Raw genomic sequence first — 26,940 nt, 5'->3', positions numbered from 1 at the left:
CTTTTGTTCCCTTCCTTTCACAGACTTCTCCATGAAGGGGAGCTGCAACCTGAGCGCTCCCTTTCCTAACTACACTTCTAGAGCACCTTCTCAACTGGCATCCAGCCTCACTGCTCTCCTGAGACGTGATCCCGAAGGGCTGGTTCGTCACAACATTTTGGAAGACCTTAGAAATGAACGACGCAGTCTTTCAGGAGTTTTTAAGTTAAAAAGATATCTTGTTCAATCCCAATTCAAATATGGCAGGAAATAACATAGTAGTATATCCCAAACAAACGCACTTCAATGCCATCAGGAGACCCATCCCACAAGTGACATCTTGCATATTTGTGCTGATCCCCACCCTTCCCCCCAAATCCCCGCAACTGGTAAACATGTTAAACTAGTTTACAAATATTAGCTAAGCACACCACCACAATAAGAAGTAAATAAAGAGGACCAGACTTTATCCAATATAAATTTGTTTTTATTGAAGCAGCAGTCACATGACTTTATATCTAGCCTTTAGATTAGGCCTGACAGAGTGAGCCAGCCCTAAAAAAAAATGATGTTTCTTTTTGCACTAAGAGACATAACATGTTTACATACATCATCCAGTATTGGAAATGAGCAGACTCAAACACAACGTGTTGGTTACCTGGGAGGTACAGCCCCACTGTTTGTGGTGTTCATATAATTCACAGATACTCCCAAAGACCATTACTAATGGGATGAAAGTTAAAAGAAAATACAGCTACACCAAACCATGAACACAGTAATCAGACAGCAGCTTATACACATTTTAAAAATTCGTCCCTTTCAGGGATGTATTCTTTCTTTTCAAAGCAGTGTCTGCAAAGCTTCCTCTACATCAAAGCCAAAGGTTTCCAAGATGGAAGCTGCACCTGTTGGGGCTATACAATGGAATAAGATCATTTGAAAGAAGAACTGGTGTTCACATCTTGATTTTTATAACAAAGATTCATGTTTCTCTAATTGGAGGAACGAAGTGGTGATGTGACTACATATTGCAGTGGCAGAATAGGTAGGGTGAAGAAAAGAAGGTTGGGTACTGAAATAAAGACCACACACTTGTGAATTTTAATTTCATTTCCAGGCTAACCTACTTTTTATTTAATGCAAATTACAGTACCAGTTAACTATTTCCAAACCAAGTCACATAGAACGAAATGTATTTACAAGGGAATGGGGAAAGGGAAAAAAAACATTGAGCATACTTTTCACAAAAAAGTTTATATTTAAAATGAAAAAAAAAAAATCAGTCACAGAGGCATTCAAGTAGTAATAATGTTATACAGATTTTGCTTTTCCTTTATATCAAGACAGATTTGCACAAGTGTTTGCAATAGTTTGTATACAACCCACAGTCCTTTATATATATATATATATATATATAATAAATTTTGTTTTTTAGATTTGATTTTAAGATGGAAGTGGTCACGCTAATTGGTATGTGTACAGGCCCAAGTGATCCATCGGCAACACATTTATGAATGCAAATTTTACAGGCAAGCACATTTTCATACATCTATCTGTATCTGCCTGTAGACAGATATAGTAAGAAAAAAAACTTAAAAATTAACACAAGGAAGTCTACTTTGTCAAGCTAACCCCTTATGTACTGGTTGTCATTTTGCTTTTATTGCAGAGGTGCAAAACGGAGCAACAAACTTGAATAAAATGTCATAACCCTTGTGAAAATAATCCAAACCCCAGGGATTACTTTCAAAGCCTCTCAAACATAGACCTTAGTCTGGGACTCTACTCTGCTTCTAGTTGTTTCTCTTACTTTCAGTGGCTCAGGTTTCTATTAGAAAAGACAGATTTTATTGTAAAGCATGCTTAGTTTATTTTTCTGTATAGGGGAGAAAGTGTTCGACTCTGTGATTAGATGATCACTAACATGAACAAGAAGAATCAGATACAATTTTGGTTTAAAACAAAGAAAAATCCCCAAACTTCTGGGAATCTGGCACTGGCCAAACTTCCTTTGGAAGATTCCAAAGTTAAATCCCTTAAAAAGGAAAGGGAAAAAGAAATGAAATGCCAGTGTCTTTATATCCACAGGGATAGAGAATACAATAGTCCTCTCAGAAACCTTTGCATTGGTGCAGACAAGATGACTGGTTAGGCAGGCTTTGTTAAAACACAAATCAAAAATACGTGTCTAAAAATTAAGAGGACTTAAAAAAAAAAAGGACACAGCACGTTGCTGGAAAGAAGGTGCAGTCTTCTGCCTTGCTGGAATGAACACGTGATATTTCAAAAATAGCAACCTTTGGTTTGGTAAAGTTTTTTTTATTCTACTCAAGACATATGGAGTACTTGGAGGCAAAACAAATTTGATTTTTTTTCTTTCGAAAAAGGCCTTCATGATGTGCACACAGTAAGAATTAAACTGATTTTTTTCAAAGATAAATTAAAATGACATTTCATTGAACAGGGGTAGAGGTGGCAGGAGGGAGGAAAGTTCCCTTGCGAAAACAACAGTCCTCATCATGCGGGCGGCAATTGTGCAGCAGCCACTAGGAATTGCACCACAGCATTTTAGACCACTCATGTATCAAAACTGATACATTAAGAAACTTTGATTCATAAATCTAATTCTCTTTCTATTTCTTTCTCTCATTTGGGAGGGAAGTAGACAAGGAGGAGAGAGAGAGAGAGAGGGTGGAAGTCTCCCGGAATCTGCTGTTTGTAAGACCCATGGTTAGGGTTTGGGGACAGAGACGAGCAAAATCTAATCTATTCAATATCCTCCAGCTCTAGGGCTCCCTGGCACTACACTAAGTCCCTGGATGGACCGAGTGAAATGAAACTGGTCACTGCAACTGAGGAGGAAACAGATGTTCAGAACCAAATCAAAGGCAGGGCTTAAATGAAATGAGATTATGAACATGGTTTCCTCTTTCCACTCCTGAGCATGGTATCACTGAAATTAACTGTGGAAGGGGCAAAGATAATGTGTTATGAGTGAGCTATTATTTCAAAGGGAAAGGGGCGGGACAGGGAGACATGGATAGAGAAACCAATTAAAACTTCCAAAATGAAAAACAAAAAAACAAACACATGGAAGCGAAGGCACTCCAAACTATATAGATACACTATACATTGCTAGAGTTATTGTTACAATAATACAGGCCGGTACCTACTGTACAGAGTTAAAACTATATGGCTTTAAAAAGCTCGTCTACAATTTGTCTGATTATTAAACAGAATCACTGCCCTGAACAGTAACTTTTTGCTCATTAATAACAGTTCCTGGGTCCACATATTTACATACAAAACAATAAAACTTAAATTTAAAAACATTGAAAGAAAATATAATGTACAAGCTTGAATTTGGTGAGGAGCTTTTTATTATTATTATTATTATTATTTACAAAAAGATATTCAGAGACCTGGATCTCACTTGTATAAAAGAGTTCTGTGATCCCGCCATGATCCTTGAGAAAGAAAAATCATGCACCTCAGCCCTCACACACACACACACACACACACACAATAAAATAAGAGAAAAGCATCTGACTTTTCTCTCTTCTTCTCTTACCCCATTTGTGGGGGGAAAGTGTTTCCTAAAACAAGCACAGATTTTTATGGACTCTAGCAAGTATACCAAGTCCAGAGTAGTGTCTGTGTCCAAATGTTTGGCTGGGCAGTTTGGTCTGAAAGTAGGTCCATTCCTTTGTCACAGACCTGCTGTCCAGCTTCTTTATAAATCTTTTCTGAAAATGGTCTATCAAAGCCATTCCCTTTAGGAATTATGCTGCCAAATACTTTGATTCAGACTTCTTTCAAATCTTAATTTGCTCTCGGAAGCTCATGATGCAAAGTAAAATTCAATTTGATTTGGTTTGACTGAGTGTGTTTCCCTTCTCATGAACTCTGATATAACCAGAGGCTTAAGAAACGCTTCTGTGGCTTAAGAGCCTAGCCAGACAGTGAGTGAAAACTAAGATGGCTCACCGTTGTCTCTCTGGGTACTGGTTCATGTCAGCAGGCAGTACGACTCTCTTGGAGAGTCACACACACTTTGTTAAGAAGCAGGACAGGGTGCCGGGACCTGCATGAGGGCTGCCGAGACACTCTACTTCCAAATCACCTGGAGGGCGAGACCCCTAACATGTCCTAAGGTGGCAACAAGGAGGGTGAAGGGAGGTTACACACAATCTGGGGCTCAGCTCTGCAGCCCTACAGTTATCAGCTAACCTTGGAAGGTGTATGGGGAAGGAAGGAAGGTAGGCGGGAAAGGCGGCCATCACTCAAGTGATCTTTAAATGTAAAGTACAACTGATTGTGCCTTAAAGATTCATTAGGTCAAGTAATGGCCCATAAGCACCAAGGTGACTAAGGTTCATTTTAGAGTATATAAGGCCCGCATAGATGTCAACCTTAAACATATAAACCAAACTAGTTGTGAAAACCTATTTCCTCACTGCCAACATAATCCTTCAATTCTCCTTGCTTTCCAAGGAATATTGCTTTTTCTTCAAAAACAGAGACTGATTCTTACACTGTTCACTGATTATACAAAGAATAACAGAAACAAAAATTCTTAACTGGGTTTGGGGGGAAACATTCTTCTCATGCTTCAACCAGTCAATTTTGATACTGTGGACAAAAACAAACAAACAAACAAACAAAAAACCCAAAACTAAAGGCAGTATTGAATCTATGTATATAACATATATACACACATTTATATAATCAGCTTTCCTATAAAGTCAGCAGGTACAAGTGACTGTTTATATCATTTTGATGTGTAGTTTTTAATATTCCTACCATCTAAAATTATAATGGTCTATCTCACATGCATCAATAAATAAAATTTAAAAAGCATGAGGTTAAAAAGGCTGAAATTAAATACAGATTCTAGATTTGGATTTAAAATCAGAACTATATGCAGAATGTGGCACTTTCTGCAAGCTCATTTTGCAATTAAAAAATATGAAAAATAAACCAGTAGACTGTTACAGTTCACATTATTTAACTGTGATGTCCTCTCAAGTGTATCTTTCCAAGGGAAGCAACTTTAGAAAAAATCTGGACAAATTCATCCAGTGGTGAGACCTGCCCCTGGCCTGTCCCCTTCCTCCAGGTTCGTTAGCTTTTGACCTCTGCAGTCAGAGGGGCCAGCTCAGCACCCTTTTTAGTCTCCTCCTAGGTCACTAGATTAAAACTGTACTAAGATTTATAGAGAACCTTTGGTCAGGCAAACAAAGATCCACACACAGAGCACACACGCTCCTCCTTTGACAGCTTCCTACGTAAGTTTCTTCACCACTAGCACTGATTAAGAGCAAAATAAAACCTTGACAAATCAATTAAGAATTTTCCCCTTATAGATTCAAACTTTATTGACCTCCAGGGTTACAAATGACACACATTTCCTTTTTTGTCTGCCACACCTGCCATCAACATGCCAAAGGCATGTCTTCAAGTACCCGAGGATATGGATTAATTTTACAAGTGACATTTAAGTCCCCATTGAGTTACACCTGCTAAGCTCCCAACCAATTTCAAGCTGTGCACTATACCCAAGTCTTACACTTGACTTTAAAAGAAAACAAAGTTCAAAAAAACTTCCGCACAGAACAAAGTTTTCTTCTTTTGTGGAAGGGGCATGAGGCAGGAGTCCTGTTTTTAAAGTATACAACAGCAGACTTTTGATAAAAAAAAGATTGTCGTGGGAGAGAGACTGTGTGTTCTACTGCCCCGCTTTCCCCTCCCCACGACCCCTCCCAACCCCTGGGTCTCCCTCAAAGTGAGAATACAATGAAATTGGTTTGTATTTATAGATATTTTACAAGGTTAAATAAGAACAACAATAATAATAAAAAAATTGAACACTAAAATGAACAGGTTTTTTTTCTCTTTTTAATTTTCTTTCCAAATGTGACCAGTGTTGCTGAGTGACACTCAAGTAACTGGTGGTTTTTCCTGTGCAGCTGGCTGCTCGGGACTGTTCAGGTGGAGTTGGAAGCTGATGCGGAAGCGGCGTTATTGGTCTGTCCACGGTCTCCAGCATTAGCATCTGCAAATCAAAAGCCCCAAGAGAGAGCATGAACAATGCTGTAACACCCAGAGAGAAAAGTACGTGGCCTCAACTGCAGGCTGAGAGCTATATCTGGAACGTTGTTTTGAATATGGCCAATACTACGAAATCTGAATTTTCTTCTGCTTAGAGTTAAGTATGTGCGTTGGCCAGGTCTTGGTACAGAGAAGACAGTATCTTTGAGTAAGTTACAGACTCAGGGAGCCAGAGACCATTTCTGTCAAAGCTCTTGCCACAGCTGGGATTAGCAGAGCATGAATACTCAGCTGGACTCTAGCTCACTTGAAAATAAGTGAACAGTGTACAGCTGTGAAAACTTGCCAAAAATTCTGAATGGTGTTACACTATGCCATCTGCTTGAGTGGGTGAATGAGTGGGGCAGTGAAAGTAATATGGGTCAGTGGTGATGGAAGAAGCACCAAGCATAAATCAAACTCAGCTGCTTGCTTTCTAGGTACAGTCCCCCTTCGTTATTCATACAAATGGAAGACACAACCAGCAAAAAGGAAATTTCAGCCATTGTAGTACCAATTCCCTTATTCAATTCAATAAAGCATCTTATAGTCAAATGTCTTAGCACTTGAGCTTACTTTACCTAATCCTTTAAAAATACATATAACTTTACAACTAACTTGAACCCCTGCCCCCCCCACTCACACTTTTTAAGGTCCATTATTATTTCACAGCCTCCATTAACATTTACACAGACATTTAACTGTGTCCAGACTGGCTCTCCATCTCCGGTAGGCAAGATACTACTGTTTCAGTGGCTTGTCAAGTGGCATCCCTGTCATCACACACGTGACTGGGAATATACTGCTAGGCAAATTTTCTCTCAAAAACTTCACACTAAGCCCTGAGCAAGAAGGGAGGTGGCTTGACTGAGATGGGCAACTTCCAAGAGCCATCGCCCTAGAAGTCCACCACCCTTGGCTATCAAGGCTAGGGACACCAAAAAACAGACTCAGAAGTTTTGTCTCTCTCTCAAGACTGCAGCTCTCCTGTATCCTATGTTGAGTAGAGTAAATGTTATGGTTGAAGGCAACATTTGGTCTTTGGATCTTTCTACTTTGAATTTTTTAATTGAGCAAGAAACAAAAGACCCCAAGGATACACAGCAACTGTAGCTTAAGGAACTCTTAAGGATTAGCTTTTCAGTTTATCATTTTGATAGCCACTCTTTAAAAACTATACTTCCTTCCTAAATTCCCAATTGTTCCTCAAAACAATCTACCCTTATATACATTTAACTCAGCCTTTGGGGAAAAAATGTTTATATCTCTTAATAAGAATGGTTGTGTTTAATTCATTTTACTTCCTTCAAAACATCTATAGCACTATTTTCATGAAAATAAGCACAGACATTATGACATCAGGATCCACACGTTAGTTTCATATTGCCCATGGCATGGCATCATGCTAACTTATCTGCATGGCACATGGACAGGTGGCAAGAGAGGGTATATGATATATAGCATATAACCTAGTCTCCAAAGGCAGGCAAACAGCCCTTCCCAATAATCAGTCAGTAATTGTACTAATACCTCATTCATTAACTCTTGGTTTTTCCTGGATATGCCCTACTTAGCAGGAGTTTTATTCTCAATGATCATCCAAATTCTGTGCATCAATAACCTAACATCAATTCCTATCCAGGCCACAGGTTCCTATAAGGCTTTCTCAGGAAAAATGTTCATTTTCATAATTTAGGGACAGGCTACATTAAAAACAACACTCCTGAGAAAGCCTGGAAGGCACAGAGATATTTCAGAATTATAATGCTCCTCACAAACCCATGCTTATTATTGCAGCATTTCTCATGTTTTGGATGACACTCAGAACCTGCATGATTATCATCAAACAGCACTTTCCTCTCATTTTCAACATGTGAAGATGACAGGTAAAACTGTCACATTCTGGTCTTCCTCAGGACTTAAGAGATCAGCACACATACCAGCAGTGTTAGCAGCTCTGGCTATAGCAGCCATTAGCTATTGGCAAACATTCACCAAGGCTCCTCTACATTGCCAGCCCATTACATTAATTTACTCTTTGGCAATATCTTATTTAGCTACTAATCTGCTATTGTCCTTTCAGCGGCTATTACCTATGAGCTTATGACATTCCCAAAACTAGTCTTCCCTTCCTTGGATAAATTCAAAGGCTGCTTGTATGATCATAATAAAAAGCATAAGTCTTTTAAGTGGGCATATAACCAGAAACAAAATCACGTTCTGAATAATAAAAAACATTCATATTCCTCAGGTTTGTAATTTAATGATCTCTTATTTTTCTTTGAATTATTTCCAAATCACCTAATGAGTAAAATTTTAACAGCTAATTATTTTGATTACAATTATCCTTGATATCACAAGATAATATAGTCACAGCACTGGACTCATTCATCAAAAACAAACAAAAACCCTATGCCCTGTGCAATGAACTCTACTTAAAATCAAATTATACATGTCTTTCCTGAGAAAGGAGAGTTCTCCGCTTTTCAGAGGGAGACAAAGCACAGGGAGGAGAAAAGCAAAACAAACAAACGTGACTCTCCATAAACTCAATAGTAGCTCCAACAGACTGCCTGGTTTGCTAAATGAGCAAAACTATGTTTTTAAAGTTCTTCTTGGTACATGCTTATTTTGATCTCACTGTCAAGTCTGTAAATTTATTTTACAGAGTTGAATCTGAATATGGACCCTCTATAATAAAAATGTTCATTAATTTAAAATTCTGATAAACTGTCACTAGACTTAGATGTTTACTGAAATTTCTGTAACTTTTCTTCTCAAGCATTTAAAACAGTAACTTTTTTTTGACATTCTTTTTTTTAAATATTCTTTTCCGTTACAGTTTATCAGACCGGATATTGAATACACTTCCCTGTGCTATATAGTAGGACCTTGTTGTTTATCCACTCTATATGTAATAGTTTGCATCTGCTAATCCCAAACTCCCAGTCCATCCCCCCCAACACCCCTCCCCATTGGTAACCACAAGTCTGTTCTCTATGTCTAAACAGTAACTCTTTAAAAGCAGCAAAGCTCATTTTGCCTCTCCTTCATTCCCTTCCCTTTACATATGTACTGGTAAAAGTGATGCAACCTGGCATTATGATTTAAACTAAGATCTTTTGATTATAAAGGATCCAACTATGAAGAGTCAAAGATTGACTATATAGTCTCTTGTTTTCAGTCTTGAGATGCTCTTCTGAAGTTCACAGTGATATATCTTCCTTAAATCTAATCCAATTTCACAAAGTTGTACAACTTAATAACTGTGTGATTTTGGAACAAGTTATTTAACCTCTCTACCCTCAATTTCCCCATCTGTAAAATGGTGATAATACCACCCATCTATGTAATAAGGCCTAAGAAGTGCTTAGTAATTGTCCAGTAAATGGAAAGGTAAAAGAGACACCTAGAAATACAGAGATGTATAGTTTAGTGTGACTGCAATAACCACCATCACCACCACAGTAAGTATCAGTGGTAGCAGTTGTTGACATCTGGGTGCTCACCAATGTGCTAGACATCATACTAAGTATGTTGCAAGCATGTCATTTAGCCTACAAAGCAAGAAACAGGTACAATTATTGCACCCATTTTGCAAATGGTAAAAAATGGATGCACAAAGCGATGAGATGTGTCTAAGGTCACAGAGCTAACAAGTGGAGAGCTGAGCACAGAGGGAACAGAGGAAGAATATGATTACCTTTATGCCTATAGGAAACAAGCAGAAAAGATTTCCTAGCAAAGGGAGAAGAGAGGACTTTAATTCAGGCCTAACCCCTACATAATCCAGTGTGATTTCCAGAAGTCTATTTCTATTAACTAAAGAGTTACTACATTAAAACAGGTGAATTTATAATATGAAGAATTAGGAGGATGGCTATTTTATTATCTAATTTTCAAACAGTCTCTATGGGGTATACAGAGATACAAGTGTTTTGGAAACAACTATAGAGCTGATATTTCACTGACTTCCAACATTCCTAGAAACCAATGCTCATTACCACCCCTCTGATACTGCTGCACAATAAACCAACTAACTAACAAACCAAACGAAGGATGGACTTGAGGGAGCAAGGAAAGAATAATTAGTTTTGGGGGAGGAAGGTATAAGACCATTCTTTTACATTGTGGTAGCCACCCTCGAAGATGACTTCAATGAGTCATGCACCTCTTGGTGTCCATGCCCTCATGCAGTCCCCTCCCCCAGTAAATAGGGATGACCTGTGTAACCAACAGGATATTGCAGAAATAATGGTGCGTGAGTTACAAAGTTAGGACATAAAAGACACTGTGGCTTCCACCTTCTCCTCCTTGGATTGCTTGGCCTAGGGGAAGCCAGCTGCCACAATGTGAGACACTCAAGTAGCACTACGGAAAGGTCCACGTGGTGAGGGACTGGGCCTTCTGCATACAGCCAGCTCACAGTCACTAACCACACGAATGAGCCATCCTGGAAGTACAGCTTCCAGCCCCAGGCAACCAGCCTTCAGATGTCTGAAGCCCTGGCTGACATTTTGGCTACAACCTCATGAGAAATCCTGACCGAGAATTATACAGTTAGGCTGCTTCTGAATTTCTGACCCATGAAAACTGTGTGAGATACTAAATGTTTATTCTTTTTTTTTAATGTCTTTTTTGTCTTTTATTCGTTTTTAAAAATTTATTTATTTTTTTACTTTTGGGTCTTCGTAGCTGCATGCAGGCTTTCTTTAGTTGTGGCGAGCAGGGGCTACTCTTCGTTGCGGTATGCAGGCTTCTCACTGCAGTGGCTTCTCTTGTTGTGGAGCACGGGCTCTAGGTGCTCAGGCTTCAGTAGCTATGGCTCGCGGGCTCTAGAGCACAGGCTCAGTAGTTGTGGCGCACGGGCTTAGTTGCTCCGTGGCATGTGGGATCTTCCCGGCCCAGGGCTTGAACCCGTGTCCCCTGCATTGGCAGGCAGATTCTTAACCACTGTGCCACCAGAGAAGCCCGAAATGTTTATTCTTAAGCTGCTAAATTTTGGGGTCTCTTGATACGCAGCAATAGATAACTAATGCATAAATATAGGTCAAATACTTAAATGCCAGTTAGGGTTTGTGTTCACAAGCCCATGAACCAAGTCCCTCTACAAAATTAGGTATGCTCCTAATAACCTGTACAAGCAAGAAAGATTGCATCAGATGTTCAACTGTTTTTTCCCTAATGCTGAGAAGAGTCTATGGTTCTATGACTTTTGTATTGGATATGGCAAAGGGAATTTGTGCATGTACTGTATTGAGACCAATTTTACTCTGTGTGACTTCAGATGTAAAAATGACAAGTTGGGCAATCCCATAGTAAAACTAAGGGTGAAGCTCTAAGGTATTAGGTTCCCAACAGAGTCCACCAAGCTGCGATTTTTGTCCTAAATTCTTATGTACAAAATTCCATATCTGATACATATATTTTTCAGGAGAGGATTCACAGTTTTATTCTCAGATTCTCAAAGATCTGTAAGAGTTGCTACATAATCGAGTCATGGATTTGATGGGCAGCTGTCTCAATTCCGAGGAAACTGCATCATCTAGCTGCTCAGGCGGTAAACCAAAAGTTCTTACCTCAATTCTTCACTCCCCCACCCCCGCCAATGCATCAGCAAGTCCTGTCCATTCTCCCTCCAAATGTGTCTGATCAATGTGTAAATGGGGAGGGGAAGGAGAGTGAATGGAAGGTCCCACATTTACAAACTATCACCAAAAGGTTTAAATAGAAAAGCAGAAAACAAGGGAACAGGTCAGGAGGAAAGGACAGAGAATAAACAAAGGAGCTGGGGTTCCTAAGACTCTGCTCAGTATTCCAGAACTATGGGTCTATAAAAGTTAAAACCTTCTAATTGATACAAGTTTTCACTGTCTGGCTCAACAGCAATAATGGAAATGTTTTATCTGCACTCTCTAATAGGATGACTGCTAGCTACATATGGTTATTTAAATTTAATTGAAATTAAATAAAAATAAAAATGTAGTTCCTTATTTACCCTAAACACGTTTTCAGATTCTCAAAAGCTATAAAATCATTATTGGCATATTAGTAGAAGAGCGTATTTCAGATATATCAAATCCTTTTTGTGCTTTACATGTACTTTACAAGTATACTTGGGAACTTTAAGTATACTTTTATTTCCTTATTTCCTTTATTATGCTCTCCCAAGCCTATATTATGTATTTCTATTCGCCAGCTATCCTGTTTTTATAGCAAGTTAGAAATGTCTCATGACAGGTCAACTCCTCTAAAAGATAAAGTTTTGGAGGCCTGGGCCACGCTGTTTGTACTGTGTAGCTAACTCAGGATGTTGCTATTCAAGCTGTTCCAAGTGGAAATGCCTCTACTATAAAACTATGTCTCAGACATTCATGTTATTAACTGACACATGAACAAACAACACATGAACCATTACTCACAGAGAATTAAAGGTATACCCCAAAGTTATATTTAAACCGAAATCATAATCCACACTAATGAAATCAAAGTAGTATCAGTATTAAGGAAAAGGATTCAATTTTCACTTTTCTCTTTATACTGTCTACTATGATTTTGACAATTTTGTGTGTGTCATAATGAGGGAGAGGGAGGGGAACCACTCCTCAGCAAAGCACCATCACCTCTCATGTCGTATTATTCCAAGGAAAAGGTGTGGCACAAGACTCCATGGTGGCTTCAGTCATTTAAAAAATAGAACTGAAATTCAGGTGCTAGTGAGCCAATCAATCCAGCAGCAAACCTGGAGGGCTTATCAACAACACTGTTTATACTTGATCTGCCAGCAGTAGAGGTCTTAGCTGCTGTGAGTTCAGGGGCAGAGCACATTTCAATTAAGAGGCTTGGTTGTTCAGGGTAAAAAAACTGAAGGCCATGGGGACACAGGATATATTTTCATCTTTTAAGTTAAAAGACTTAGCTTAGGAACAAAGAATAAAAAAAGGCATATGAATATAAACAGGTAACTTCAGGTAAGGAACTGAGGAACACCTGAAGAACACCCGGAAGAATGTCTTATAGGACACTCACCAACTTAATCAAGAAGGTTTTATTACATTACTTTTGGAGGAAGAAGGAAAAACCCAGGTAAAATTTTTGACTTAATAGGAAAGAACATGTTTTACATAAAAAGAAGCAATTTCCTAGAAGTGATACTTAGCACTGCTCTGGTGAAAATAATGACAAAGATGGTTTGACTTTAGATACCTATATGCAAACTCACTATGTGAACTTGAAATTCTAACAGAGGGTAGATATAGTCTCATTGGTGTCAGTGAATTTGTCAAACTGGCACATATGGATGGAAGTCTGTATTTCAAACACAGAGCCAATAGGAGGAAATGGGTATAGCACTGTACCTACACCCATCTTTTTTCATCTGCTAAGTTGGTAATGCATAAAAATACACGTGTGCACATGCACTCTGCACTTCCCCCACCCCACTCTGGGCTGGCTAGTGTTGAAGTAATAGAGAAGTGAAAAAATATGTGCATTACCACTGTAGACTGGGACAAACTTTCTGGAAGGCAATTTGACAATATATATTAAAAAAAGCTTCCTTATATCTTTTGACTCAGGAATTCTTCTAAAAACTGGGACACAACCCAAATGTCCAAGAATAAGGAATTAGTTAAAGAAATTATGGTACAGGCTTAGAATACTGGTTGAATACTAAAGTCATGTACTCCCCTTCCCCCAAATAGCATAAGCCCATTAAAAAAATGGGACAGAGTTATCTCTGTCCACTGATAACTAGACTAAAATATATTAAATAGTGTTACCTTTGATTTTCTTTGGAAGTGAGAATACGGAGAGTCTTATTTTCTAAAATAATTATATACTGTATTTTTAATAGAGAAAAATCCTTGGGTTTTTTAAAAAAGTTATATATTTTTATAAAATTTCACATACATTTAGGTTAAGACAAAGAGAAAATAGACAGGAAAGAGTTCGGAAGATGAACACCTGAGAGCAACACTGTGGGTTCTGCAGCTAGACAGGGTATGGGTGCAGCTTTCCCAGAGCACACTATACAAGTGCCACAGAGGCAAAGGGTAATCATACTTGGGGGTTGCGGGGGGATAAAGGGATGGTAACCATCATTTTAGGAAAGTAAGTATTTGATACACTGACTTAATTTAACATTTTATTTTTCAAAATCAGTGGAAACAAACAATGGGAGAAATTACTCTGGGTTTAATTCTGCCCAGCTAGAAAAAATTGTCTGGTGATGTAGAAGGTGACAGGGTGACAGAAATTCTGGGGTAAAAATAACTGTAATAGTAAGAAAAAGGGATCACTATCCCTGGCTAAACTGAAACATGACTTTAGCAAAATGCATTTCAAAAAGTTCAGGGAACAAATAGGTATGATTTTGTAGTTACAGTCTTCAAAAGGGGTTAATAACTGACAAGAAATAGAAAATTATGAAAATCAAAATTCTGACCAACCAAACAATTGCACATACTCTCAATGCAAAGTAAAAGGAGAAGAACCAAAGAAACCAACTAAAAGGGTTTTCTTTGATGGGCTCATAATTTAAAAAGTAGGGCACACATCCCAGGAAGAATAGAAAATAAAAATGTGCACTTGTCAGAACAGGCCAGATTTGGTTTAAATGAGGTAACAGCAAAGGGTTTCAAAGCAAGATCAAAAAACATTAAGCCCCCTGACCAGGTAAAAAGACAGAGAAGACAGACCTTGTCCAACTCTTATCATGATTCCCTTTTCTGTTAGAAGGGTTTTCAACCTGGAAAGGATATAACAAAAATCCTAATAAACAAAATGCAGCCCGAGGAAGGTGAGGGAAATCTATACATTTTAAATGTCTTTAAACCCAGAATCTATAGTCCAACAAACACATTCTTAAATGGATTACAGAAATTCAGTTTACAAATATTTAAGCACTAGAAATTTCCTTAAGTCTTAAAAAAAAAGATTTCATTTCCATCCTTGACAGTTTCTTTTTTGATGGAAAAAAATCTGAAAGTTTTCTTGACAACAGCAAAGCATTTAACTTAGTTTTCATAACATTATTATATAAATGAGTATGGTAAGGTTGGTCTGTAGTTAAGAGACCAGTTATTCAGAGACCGTCAGAAGAATAATCCCTAGTAAGCGTTGCATAGTCCCATTTAACTTATTTTATCAGTAACTTCGGTAAAGGCAACAAAACAAAACAAAACAAAAAACTAGTAGGCTCTGCCTTGTCCTGTTTAATATATTCTATTAGTTGCTTGGATAGAGGCAAAAAATTGATGTGTTTATGAAATGTGCAGATGACAAATAATTGTATAGAAAACCTAACATCCTGATACTTTAGAACATATTCAGGATTAGGATTTAAAATCCTCATTAGTATGGAGGGGATACTAGCCATCATTAAAATTTGAAGGACTTTTGCGTGTTAAGAATTGGGTTGGTTTTCTATAATCCCAGAGTAGGATCACTGAATGAAAGAGGATTTCTAACAAAGTGATACAAAGATGGAAAGTGTTACTGAATATTCCAGTTACTGAATATACACAAGCATGAGACACTAGTTCTCAGTAGATAATAAAGAAGGTGAAATCAGTGGTTTTCAAATTTGTTTTAATAGCAGAACTATTGCACTGGAAGAAGACTAATATATACAAAGCAGAGAGAAAACTGCTCTAGCTGAAATTCCCAACCACATCTCACACTTAACTCAGGTGGCACTGGATCAGATTATCTCTAAAGTGGTTCGTATTTGATTAGCAAAACTATAATTCCTCAAGATGTATTACTCTAGATGGTTCAGATGAATGGTCTCCCAAATGGAATAATTGGGAGGATCTGTTGGGGGTGTGGAGAAAAATCAGGTATAAATATCAAAATAAGAAATTATACTTTATGGACTGAGAGTGGTATGTATACTTTTCATGAGTTTCTCGTGTCAATCAGAGCCACAGTCAGATATAATGCCCCCAGGCACTGAGGTATTCTAAAAACAATTTAAAAGAATGAAAGTTTTTGAGGGAAAAAAACTCCCCACCACTAACAACATCCATACCCACTAATTTAACACAACTGTTTTAATTTCTGTATATTTGTATCTAGTTCCTATCCACACGCAAATACATATTTTGGCACAGTTACCAACATGGTACATAAGATTTTTAAGTTTTCTCCACATAAATTAAGATGAATATTTCCACAAATGTAAGTTTCATAATAATTGTCTTTCATGGTTACATACAAATGGAGATTTCATAATGTACTGAAACATTTTCCTACTGTTGACCATTCAGATCATATTGGCTCTCTTCTTTTGTTATTATATAATTATTCCTATTCATATCTCTGTACATGGTAGCTTTTTTCCTTCTATTAGATGTACCCTAAAGTTAAGATTCCTAAAGTGGGATTAGTGAATAAAAAAGTATGAACGCTGCTGTGATAGCTCTTGTACATAGTAATGCTTTCCAACAGGTCTTTATCCATTCATCTGCAGTCACTACCGGAACCTTGAATACAACACATGGAAAAAGTAGTTGAAACATCTGCAAAAACAGTTTCCTCAGTATTAATCTCATTAAACTGATAGAAGCTATCTTTACTATTTTCAAGAAAGGTGAGAAAAATAGCTATTACTGTGATATTCTATTGTACTGATCAAGGTTCTTTTGGAGAGGCTAGAGAATAACAACTATATATTCCCGGAGTAATCTCACCTTTAGGCCATGGAATAATAACCTTTATGCCACAATCTGGATAAGAAAAGGTTTACTTTCTTTGCTTTTCCAGAAGTAGCAATATAGAGACTAAATTGAGATTTCTGCCTACAATGTATTTAAAATTTAATAAGACCTAACATCTGAATACCATTTAATAACTTTGGCTACCAAAAGAAATTGACTAAAATCTAAAGCTTATTTCATGATAATATAGTCAGTATGATCACGGTTGATGGCATCTTCATCATTCTACTTTGCTCTTCTTCTGCTTTTATCCTACCTACTGTAGGATTTAGCTTTGCTCCCAGATCAACATAAATGTCACAGAACTCCATTCTTATTTAAGTCAGCTATAAACAACATAAAAGCTTCTGAGGCAGTCATCTAGGAGCCTCTGTATTCTGATGATCTTGCTCAAGATACAAACATGTTTGACAGACGCTGAACTTCAGTGGTGCGGAGCATCAGCAGAAATGGTATTTTAACAGATCAGAAGATAATTTCAGGGCTATGCTTCTCTTCCAAAGTTGTTTCTTAGTGATCTAAATCCAATGTTAGATGACTAGGAGGCACATTCTCAGGCTAGTCAAAGTAGATATTCTGCTTCTTGTTGATACGGTTTTGTCCTAAACTAAAAGTGGCTCTATTTTCATGTATATCCTTCATTAAATTGACTTATACTAAGTAAGCCAATTGTTTAATTAGAGGTACATATTGCAATTAATTCACCCAAAGACATATTGGGTTCTATTGTGGTGCTGCACCTAGGGTGGGTGATTAGAAATTCTAATTTTGATAATTTTAAATTAGAAAAATTTCCAGGTTCAGATCTTCAAGGTCTGAAGCTTTGTAGCTTAACAGTTTACTTCTTCATACCTTGGAACAGACCCTGAAATGCTTCGTGAGGAAAAGTTTCAGCCATGTCAGCAGGCATTCATTCCCTCACTGCTTGGGTGGAGAGATGGGGTGCCTATTTATTCAGGCGAGGAGAGTCACAGGTTCTTTCATAAGAATGATCCTTTTTCATAAGAGGATGGATGTCAACCTGCCTTTCACATGGCTGGTTTTTAACATTTCTGGATCTGTCCTTACTTGGCAATAACAATAATAAAAATAGTGTAGCAGTTTCCTTTCACTGAAAGTCTACCATGTGACTAGGCAAAGTGTTAAACACTTTGTACATTTTATATCTTACTTCTCACAACTATATGTAGTGGGTATTTACTATTCCTGTTTTATGGATAAAGAAACTGAAGCTAAGAAAGACAACAAAGAGCATGTATGTTTTTAAGGTGTTACTAAAGAATATAACTTATACTACCAAATTCTTATTTAAAATATGTGTACACGCACAGACATATATATTTACATAAATACAGGTGGCCGTTAAGGTCATACAGTCAATCCCTTCATCTAGATGAGTATTTCCTGAGGTATGTTTGGTGACATTTACTTTGGCTTGCATTACTTTGGCCCCAAAGGAAACTGTTTTCCTTTAACTACACTGTGGTGGTATGCCTTTGGCTTACACTGAAGGGCATGAAGGGCACTTAAGAAAGTATCCAAATGGAACTCACCATTACATTTATTGTTGAAACTTTATTGTTGAGAATTTCATTTACTCTTATCTCTTATAGTACCAAATCTGTGGCCCTAAAGGAGAAATACTTCTCAAACAGCAGAGTCAGAAACACTTTGCTTCTCCTAAGCCACCAGTGTGCTTTTAATCTAATGAACGATGGAAATTTTTTTTTTTTTTTTTTTTGCGGTACGCGGGCCTCTCACTGTTGTGGCCTCTCCCGTTGCGGAGCACAGGCTCCGGACACGCAGGCTCAGCGGCCATGGCTCACGGGCCCAGCCGCTCCGCGGCATGTGGGATCTTCCTGGACCGGGGCACGAACCCGTGTCCCTTGCATCGGCAGGCGGACTCTCAACCACTGCGCCACCAGGGAAGCCCCAATGGAAATTTTTAACAGATATCATTTCTTTATTTACTTTAGCCACTAGGAGGCTCAGAGAAATATGTGAAATCCTTTCTGATAACTATTAAGATACTCAAGGCATACATTCCTTTAATTTTAGCTCTGCCCTTAGCCTACTATTCCTCTATTAAATTCCTCATACCCTGATCTATTTCAACTTTAAAGTAAATTCTCAGGACCAAAGTCTAATGTCAGTTTCCATATTTATGTTGAAATTCGATTTCAACAGCTATAAAATGTATATACCACAATAAAATATTTTTTGAGGACTGCTGTAACCTGTATCAAAGCAACATCAAAATCAGGTTACATACTAGGATCCTACCAGGCAGACAATTTGCCCAAAACCTTAGTTGCAATCATTAACTAGTTTAGTATTTCACATTAAGAAAATCATTTAAAATTACCCAAAACTTACCAATCATAATTCTCATTGTTATTCAGTCTAAAACAATTCCTAGAAACTAGATCAACAAGTAAATGTACTAGTTCGGGGTTAGGGCCTATTTAATGTTTTGAACAATCTGTGTAATCTAACATTGGCCAGTGAATTATTAAGTTTATTAATAGCTCATCTAAGTAATTCTGACTTCCTTCTAAATAGAGGTCATAGTTAAAAACAAAACCAAAAACAACCTCTATATTTTTACATTTATAAAATTCAAAGCACATTTCAGTACATAATAGATTTGTACCATATTACTCTAAGAGAGCACTGCCACTCATTTTACAGATTGAGAAAACTAATAAGACATTACTAAAACTAATAAAGTTCAAATGACTTTCTCAAGGTTAACATGTGCTGATGAAACTAGAACTAGAAAAGAGACCTTTCTTTCCAAACTTTTTCTGGCATGAAGACAGGCCACAGATTAGAATGAAATGTTTTAAATCCTTATTAGCAACATTCTAAAAGAATAAGATCGGACAGGAACAAACAACTCTGTGTCAGACAACATGAGAGAGATTTTGACCTCACTGTTGAATGCTAAGAACTAGTAATGCAAGATTTTATCTCTTGGAGCATAAACGCCCTTTGGCAAAAATGGGTCTGATCCAACTCAATTCAATGAAACAGATGATTAAATAAAAATGGAGTCAGCTCCTGACATCTGCGTTTTTGGTGGTGGTGGTGGTAGTGGGGTGTTGAGGGGAAGATACCAAATTCTTTGTGAGCCCAACTGTACTACCTACTATATTGCTAACTTCATTTTAGCTGTCCTTCCGAGGACCTTCAATTCACTCAAGGGTTGGGTATTTTCAAAATATCTGTAATGACAGTAATTCTCACTAAATCAGGTCCCAACATTAGCTAGCTATGGGACCAGCAGTGTACCTGAGCTCTAAGCTGAGAGACCATGTGGGCATTCTTTTCTTTTTGGATAGACAAGATTTAGTCATATTCTGATCTAAGTCTTAGCTAAATGTATTGGCATTGCAGTTTTAGCCCTTTCAAATGATTAAATTACACCAATCTATATTCATACTTCTTGAAAATTTGTCTCTCTAGTATATTAATATAATTTATATTCAGGGTGATGGAATTAAAGTGAATTATCTTCAATAATATTACATTTGTACAGACTGCTTTCTGCTATAAGCATCTCACTTCACATATTAATCAAGAAATTATACAGAAAGCATGACTTTTAAAATAACAATTATGGTGACATCACTTAACATTATTATAAGATATTTATACCTCATATATAAAGCATTTATGGGGTCCTTTTATGCTTTTTGGAAATTAAAGCAACATTTTATTCCCATTTAATCATTTGGCTATGCTATGTTTTTGATACTTGGAAGGCACTAAATGTTCACATTCACCAAATGAGATAAAATGAAGATAAAAACAAAATATGTTTTTATAGAAGAGACTTATGTATTCTCACCTGAGGCTGCTGTGGTATTTGAAGGGGTTGAAGCAGCTGCTTGAATCCGAGCATGAGGAGGAATAAGGATGGTAGCTAGAGGTGGATTACTTGACAGTTCTAGAGAAAAGGTAAGACGCATGTGTTAGAATCCACTCTTAAATTTTATGTGAAACGATTTTATTGGTAACACTAACAGAAGATACAGCATTAAAACATTGGTTTAACAGAAAAAAAAGACATGATAAACCTACATCTGAAACTAAATCATGAGCTAGTAATTAACATATAGAGAAAGTCCACAGAAATGGTGTGATACATAACAAAGGCACTATCTGCTAAAATTAGGGTATCTCTGAGAACTAAAGATAGGCCGGGGAAAGGTACTGGTCAAAAGTTTGAGGGTAAGCATATTAATAAGATATATTTCCATCTTTTATTAACTTAAATATACTAGGTTTTCTCTTGGTGCTCTGACAGTATTTGACTGCAGGGATTGAGGGTGACAGTGTCACGGAAAAGAGAATATAATTGCAGTTTGTACTTCGGCATGCACAGACCAAGTTACTCGATAGCAGGTAAGATTTATCCAAACAGTAGTGGAAACGGGATTTAAGGAACACCTGTTTAAATTCTCATTGCTTTTATTAAAAATGTCTTTACTGAATTCTACTTTGCTTTTTAACTTAGTAAGATTATTACTTTTTAAAAGTTTGAAATACGCTTTTATCTGCACATGGAAAGTTTCTCTCTGTCAACTGTATACAAACTGGCTTTCTTTAAAGAATTAAGTTCTGTATATGAATCTTGAGAAAAAGATGATATTGGACTTAATAATGTAAACAACTACCGAGACATGGTGGTGAGCTTGTACATAAAATTATCTGGTGTTAACTTCCGATAATACGACTTCTTCTAGTCTGCCTGGGATAACCCTGGTTTATTCTTGTAGTTCTGGCATTTAACTAGTGAGTGCTTATTTCCACTCTAATAAGTGTCGCTATTAATAATTCTTATTCCAATAATTTGAAGGAATAATTATACGACCGTACTAGCTAAAGGAAGATGTTATCCTCTGAGCTACAAGCAATTCACAGTTACGGCACGGAGTAAAAAAAGTTAGGAAATAGTATTTTCTTTAAATTAAAGTAAAATTCACATAATATAAAATTAATCACTTTAAAGTGTATAATTCGTGGAAGTTAGTACATTCACAATGTTGTACAACCATCACCTGTACCTAGTTTCAAAATATTTTCATCACCCCAAAGGGAAACCTTTAAGCAACTACTCGCCATTCATCCCTCCCGCCAGCCCCTAGTAAGGGAAATATCGTTTTAACGCAGTACTTTACAAAGCCCCTGGCAATACTGATTTATTCAACTTGGTGCCTTAGTAGCTAAATTTTTTACTAAATCAGATACTAAATGATAACCAGATTCTGGTAAAAAGAAGCAATATGCTGATGTCAAGATATCTGAAAAATGAATGGGAGGAAAAGCTCAAAACTGAGAGAAGACTATTCATTATCTTTTCCCCTTAAATGAGAAGACTTATTAGGTCAGCTCATCAAATAATAACCTTCCCTGAGTTGGAAAATCACTGCCCTAATGATCAGGTTTGAAGAGATGCTGTTTTCTCATAATCAGCTTTAGTAGCTGTTTCAGTTCTCACTGAGGTACAGAAAGAGCCAATGTAGTTTTACTTCAAATCAGTCCAATTTTAACGCACAACCTTACACCTAGAAAAAGAAAAGAATCACTGATAATTGCCATGGCTGATGAGTTTATGGTTCTAAGAATAAAAATTAATGTAAGATGTGGTAGTTACTCTTCAGTAATCCAAAAGAAAGTCAGACTTACCATCCCAGTTAAGATTAAAATCTTCTAAAATAGAAAAGCTTCTTTAAAATCCACCCATCCATCTACCCACCCACACCCTCATCCAACTAACAATACTGAGCATGAAAGATTGTGTTAGGTCCCAGGATAGACAGATAAAAAGATGGTTGTCTTTGTCTGTTCAACAGAAATAGGAAATGGAAGGACAATTACACAAATAAGCTGGCAAGAAAGGCATTCAATCGATTCAAGACTGGGACACTTTTAAGTTAAAAGATCTCTATGACTATGAGCCCAACATCTAAAAGAAAACCCAAAAAAGGAAAAGATGACCAAAGATTTTAATATAAGACATTCTGACAGAGCTACAATTGAGATAATCTTTAAAATAAACTGAGTATCAGTGGTCTGTGGTCACATGCTGTCCATTTTCTCCCATTCACTCAATCTTTTACCAGATCACCTATCCTTGTGTATCTGCATGTCCAATTGAGGGCCATGGTGGTTTTGTGTCTTATTCTGGTTAAGGTGTATGTATGCGTACACACACACACACACACAGTTGCAGGGTTTGAGAAAAACAATCCTCTTTTTTACTAGGTGGTAGGGGGGTAACTAATGAAAGTGAAAGGGAACAGCAAAGAAAGACGACGATAACCAAAAAAAAGGAAGCTATGGGATACTGGAGGCTTTGCCACATCTAAAGACACAGGGGAGAGGTAAGTAAGGTTCATGAAACAACTTAAAAGACTAAGTTCTTAACCTAAAGTGAACGGTGGATAGCCTTTGGGGGCGGGGAGAACTTTTGTGAAAGTTTTGAGTCACACACCCAAAAACTTAAGAAATTCTAAACTGGACAGCCACATATAGCTCTATTATCTCTCCAACTTCTATACACCATTGTCCTTTTCCTCTTCCTTAATTATATGTATTCCTTCAGGTCCATTGCTTTCCATCCATTAGCTCTTCTCCACTTCAGAGAGCTTGCTAACTGTCACAGCTTTTGCTTGTGTGAATGAGGAAGCCTCCATGTATTATAGCACTGTTTTCTACACTACAAGTCTGTCCCTTTTGTGAGGAGAGACTATGGGCACTTCTGTGGGCTGTCACAAGTAGTCCAAAATGCTTGCAATTTTTTTTTTTTTTTTGCATGCAACAATTACAACCTACTCCCAATCTCCCTGTCTATCCATGGCACTGAATAGTAAGGAAACGGAGGCAATGAGTATGCATACAAAATGTACAGAAAGAAAGCAAAAAAAAGGATGGCATTTTGGAGGACAGAAAGAGCAAAGCAACAGACATTTTTAGAATCAGGGAAAGTATATGTATTCTTTTTTTCTTTAAATTTTATGGACTGATTGATTGGCTGTGTTAGGTCTTCATTGCTGTGCGCGGGCTTTCTTTAGTTACAGTGGGCGGGGCAACTCTTCGTTGCAGTGCGTGGGCTTCTCATTGCGGTGGCTTCTCTTGTTGTGGAGCACGGGCTCTAGGCGCTTGGGCTTCAGCAGTTGTCGCATACGGGCTCTAGAGCGCAGGCTCAGTAGTTGTGGCACACGGGCTTGGCTGCTCCGTAGCATGTGGGATCTTCCTGGACCAGGGCTCGAACCTGTGTCCCCTGCATTGGCAGGTGGATTCTTAACCACTGTGCCACCAGGCAAGTCCCAGTATATGTATTCTTAAAGGCAGAGAATATGATGGCGTGTAGAAGAGATTGAAAATGAAAAGTTAATATTTATTCACTAAATATATGTGTGAGTCTTGAGAGCAGGGAGATTATTAAGGAAACAAGGAAGCCCATAATATAAAAGTGGGTCTAGCTATGGAAAAGAGGTGGGAAGAATAAGAGACCGCATTACTGCAGAGACATGGTTCAAACAAAATGGCAACAGGTTCCAGAATGTTTTAGAAAACTTCATGCATGACAAGGATTTCTTCAACCAATTGAAGATGCCATAAAACTACTCATTAAAAGAAAAATCCCATAGTAGTTTATGAGGAAACATTATGAATGTTTTGACGGTGTATCAATCATTATGTGGTCCACCATCAAAACATAATGCACAATTCGAACAAAAGCAAATGAATTTAAAAATAGCTATCAATAAGCCAACCAAGAAAGGTATCAACCAACCAAAAGGTTAACCAAACTCATTTAAATAAATTTTGCTGCACTGTTGACACTAAAAACTATAGAAGAAAAATTCCCATGAAAAGACCACTGTAAGTTAAGCAATCTTTTTAAATGTTAAAAACAAGAACAGAACCTAAATCTAGTTGTTTTGGAGAAACCTGAAGTTTCCCTTAAAGTTTCTCTTCTTCCAAATATAAGATTTCCAAATTTATTAATAAGAAAGGGCGGGTTTTTGTTTTTTTTTAATTTGCAGGGGTGGGGGATAGGAGGAGGGGTGGGAAGAGGTATATACGTTTGTTAAAACTGTGTTGTGTGAAAGCTGAGGATAAGTTTGAGAATAGTAATCAATGTACAAACCAGAAGGAAGAAATCAACCCTTTATTAACTAAACCTCTTACAGTCATAAGTTAGAAGGAAATCTTCTTTGTTACATTTGAAAGGGCTCAACATGCAGACCCCCAGAAAGGAGTCACTACAAGAGGCAAACTTTCTTTACCTTCTATAAGTAGTCTGAGGTTTTCATGTGTGTATCAGGTCTCTTAAGAATAAATGAAAATTGCCAGTGGTTGTCTATATAGTTAAAACTGCTGTTTTTTTTTTCCTATTCACAGAAAATGACTTAACAATGGCATGGTACTTTTTCTTTGAGGAGTAATTTAAATGTTAGGATGGTGAACCTTGATCTTACACACTGAATTCTAATGTTGCTTGTTTGGATATATATTTTTTAGATGAACAAGTAACCCCATTACAACTGTTTCTCTCTTAACAATTTCAAAGTGCCCAGGCCAGGAAATCTCTGACCAAGTTCCTAACGTTGACTACATATGCCATACTCATTCAGAAAAGTAAACAAATACTAAACTAATCAGAAGATCAGACAAATAGTAAACAAATTACAAGGCTTGCTCCTGCTGCTTGGTAATATTAGCAATGTTTCATGCGCGGACTACATGATACCTGTAGAAACCCATGACTACTTTGCCTTGGAACTGCCCAAGAGGGAGCATCACAATTTATACTAGTCACCCAAAAAGGTCTGTACTACATTTATAGTAATGCATTGTATACTACATAATGCATTTTGTGTACTACATTTATAGTAATGATACATTTACAAGTTATCTAGCAAAATGTTAGCATTTTTAAAGTCCTGGTGATTAAAAAGAATAAGCTTTAGTAACCTGAAAATCTTAGAACTCCATTCTTGATGAAATGTAATAAGTGTAGCATTTATGTTGAATTCTGCAGGAACCAGTCTGTGTTTTTCTTGTGTCCATTTGTACCATGATTTTACATATCTTATCCTTTCATGCTCTATGTTTTTAGCTTTATTTCTCATTTTTTCTTTGTCCTTCTGGAGTCAACTCATTTTTTATAATCAGAATTTTGGAGCTGTATGTGTCTTTTTTTTTTTTTAAACACACGTTCTTTCTTATTTTATTCCTTCTGACAGAGTTTTGAAAAGAATCTTTTTTTTTTAACATCTTTATTGGAGTATAATTGCTTTACAACGGTGTGTTAGTTTCTGCTTTATGACAAAGTGAATCAGTTATACATATACATATGTTCCCATATCTCTTCCCTCTTGCGTCTCCCTCCCTCCCTATCCCACCACTCTAGGTGGTCACAAACCACCAAGCTGATCTCCCTGTGCTATGCGGCTGCTTCCCACTAGCTATCTATTTTACGTTTGGTAGTGTATATATGTCCATGCCACTCTCTCACTTTGTCACAGCTTACCCTTCCCCCTCCCCATATCCTCAAGTCCATTCTCTAGTAGGTCTGTGTCTTTATTCCCATCTTACCCCTAGGTTCTTCATGACCTTTTTTTTTTTTCCTTAGATTCCATATATATGTGTTAGCATACGGTATTTGTTTTTCTCTTTCTGACTTACTTCACTCCATATGACAGACTCTAGGTCCATCCACCTCACTACAAATAACTCAATTTCGTTTCTTTTTACGGCTGAGTAATATTCCATTGTACATATAGAACTACCATATGACCTAGCAATCCCACTACTGGGCATATACCCTGAGAAAACCATAATTCAAAAAGAATCATGTACCAAAATGTTCATTGCAGCTCTATTTAATAGCCAGGAGATGGAAACAACCTAAGTGTCCATCATCGGATGAATGGATAAAGAAGATGTGGCACATATATACAATGGAATATTACTCAGCTGTATGTGTCTTTGAATATCCTTTAATCCAACTACCTCATCTTTTTAAATTAGTAAACTCAGAGATAGTGTCTTGGCCAAGATCTGCACCTAGTTAGAGAGAGACTGGGAAGGAGACTTTAGGTCTGACTTACTCCATATGCAATACTGCATA

At 37.3% G+C, this 26,940-nt stretch overlaps 1 protein-coding gene across 1 annotated transcript in view; it reads right to left on the bottom strand.

The window, feature by feature from the left end:
• Nucleotides 1–915: 915 nt before the first annotated feature.
• Nucleotides 916–26,940, bottom strand: part of GSK3B (glycogen synthase kinase 3 beta) — a 197,803-nt gene continuing 171,778 nt past the window's right edge. Inside the window, exons 10-11 of the mRNA XM_082654334.1 lie at nt 20,644–20,742; nt 916–6,034 (exon numbers count right to left, since the gene is read on the bottom strand). Coding sequence (XP_082510460.1) covers nt 5,967–6,034; nt 20,644–20,742 — 167 coding nt within the window. The 3' untranslated portion in view covers nt 916–5,966. The remainder of the gene's footprint in view (nt 6,035–20,643; nt 20,743–26,940) is intronic.

Source organism: Grampus griseus (genome assembly GCF_964374135.1).
Source record: "Grampus griseus genome assembly, chromosome: 5".
In the NCBI taxonomy this organism is placed as follows: domain Eukaryota; kingdom Metazoa; phylum Chordata; class Mammalia; order Artiodactyla; family Delphinidae; genus Grampus; species Grampus griseus.
Note: the sequence above shows the minus strand (reverse complement) of the source record. Positions and strands in the feature narration are given on the sequence as shown.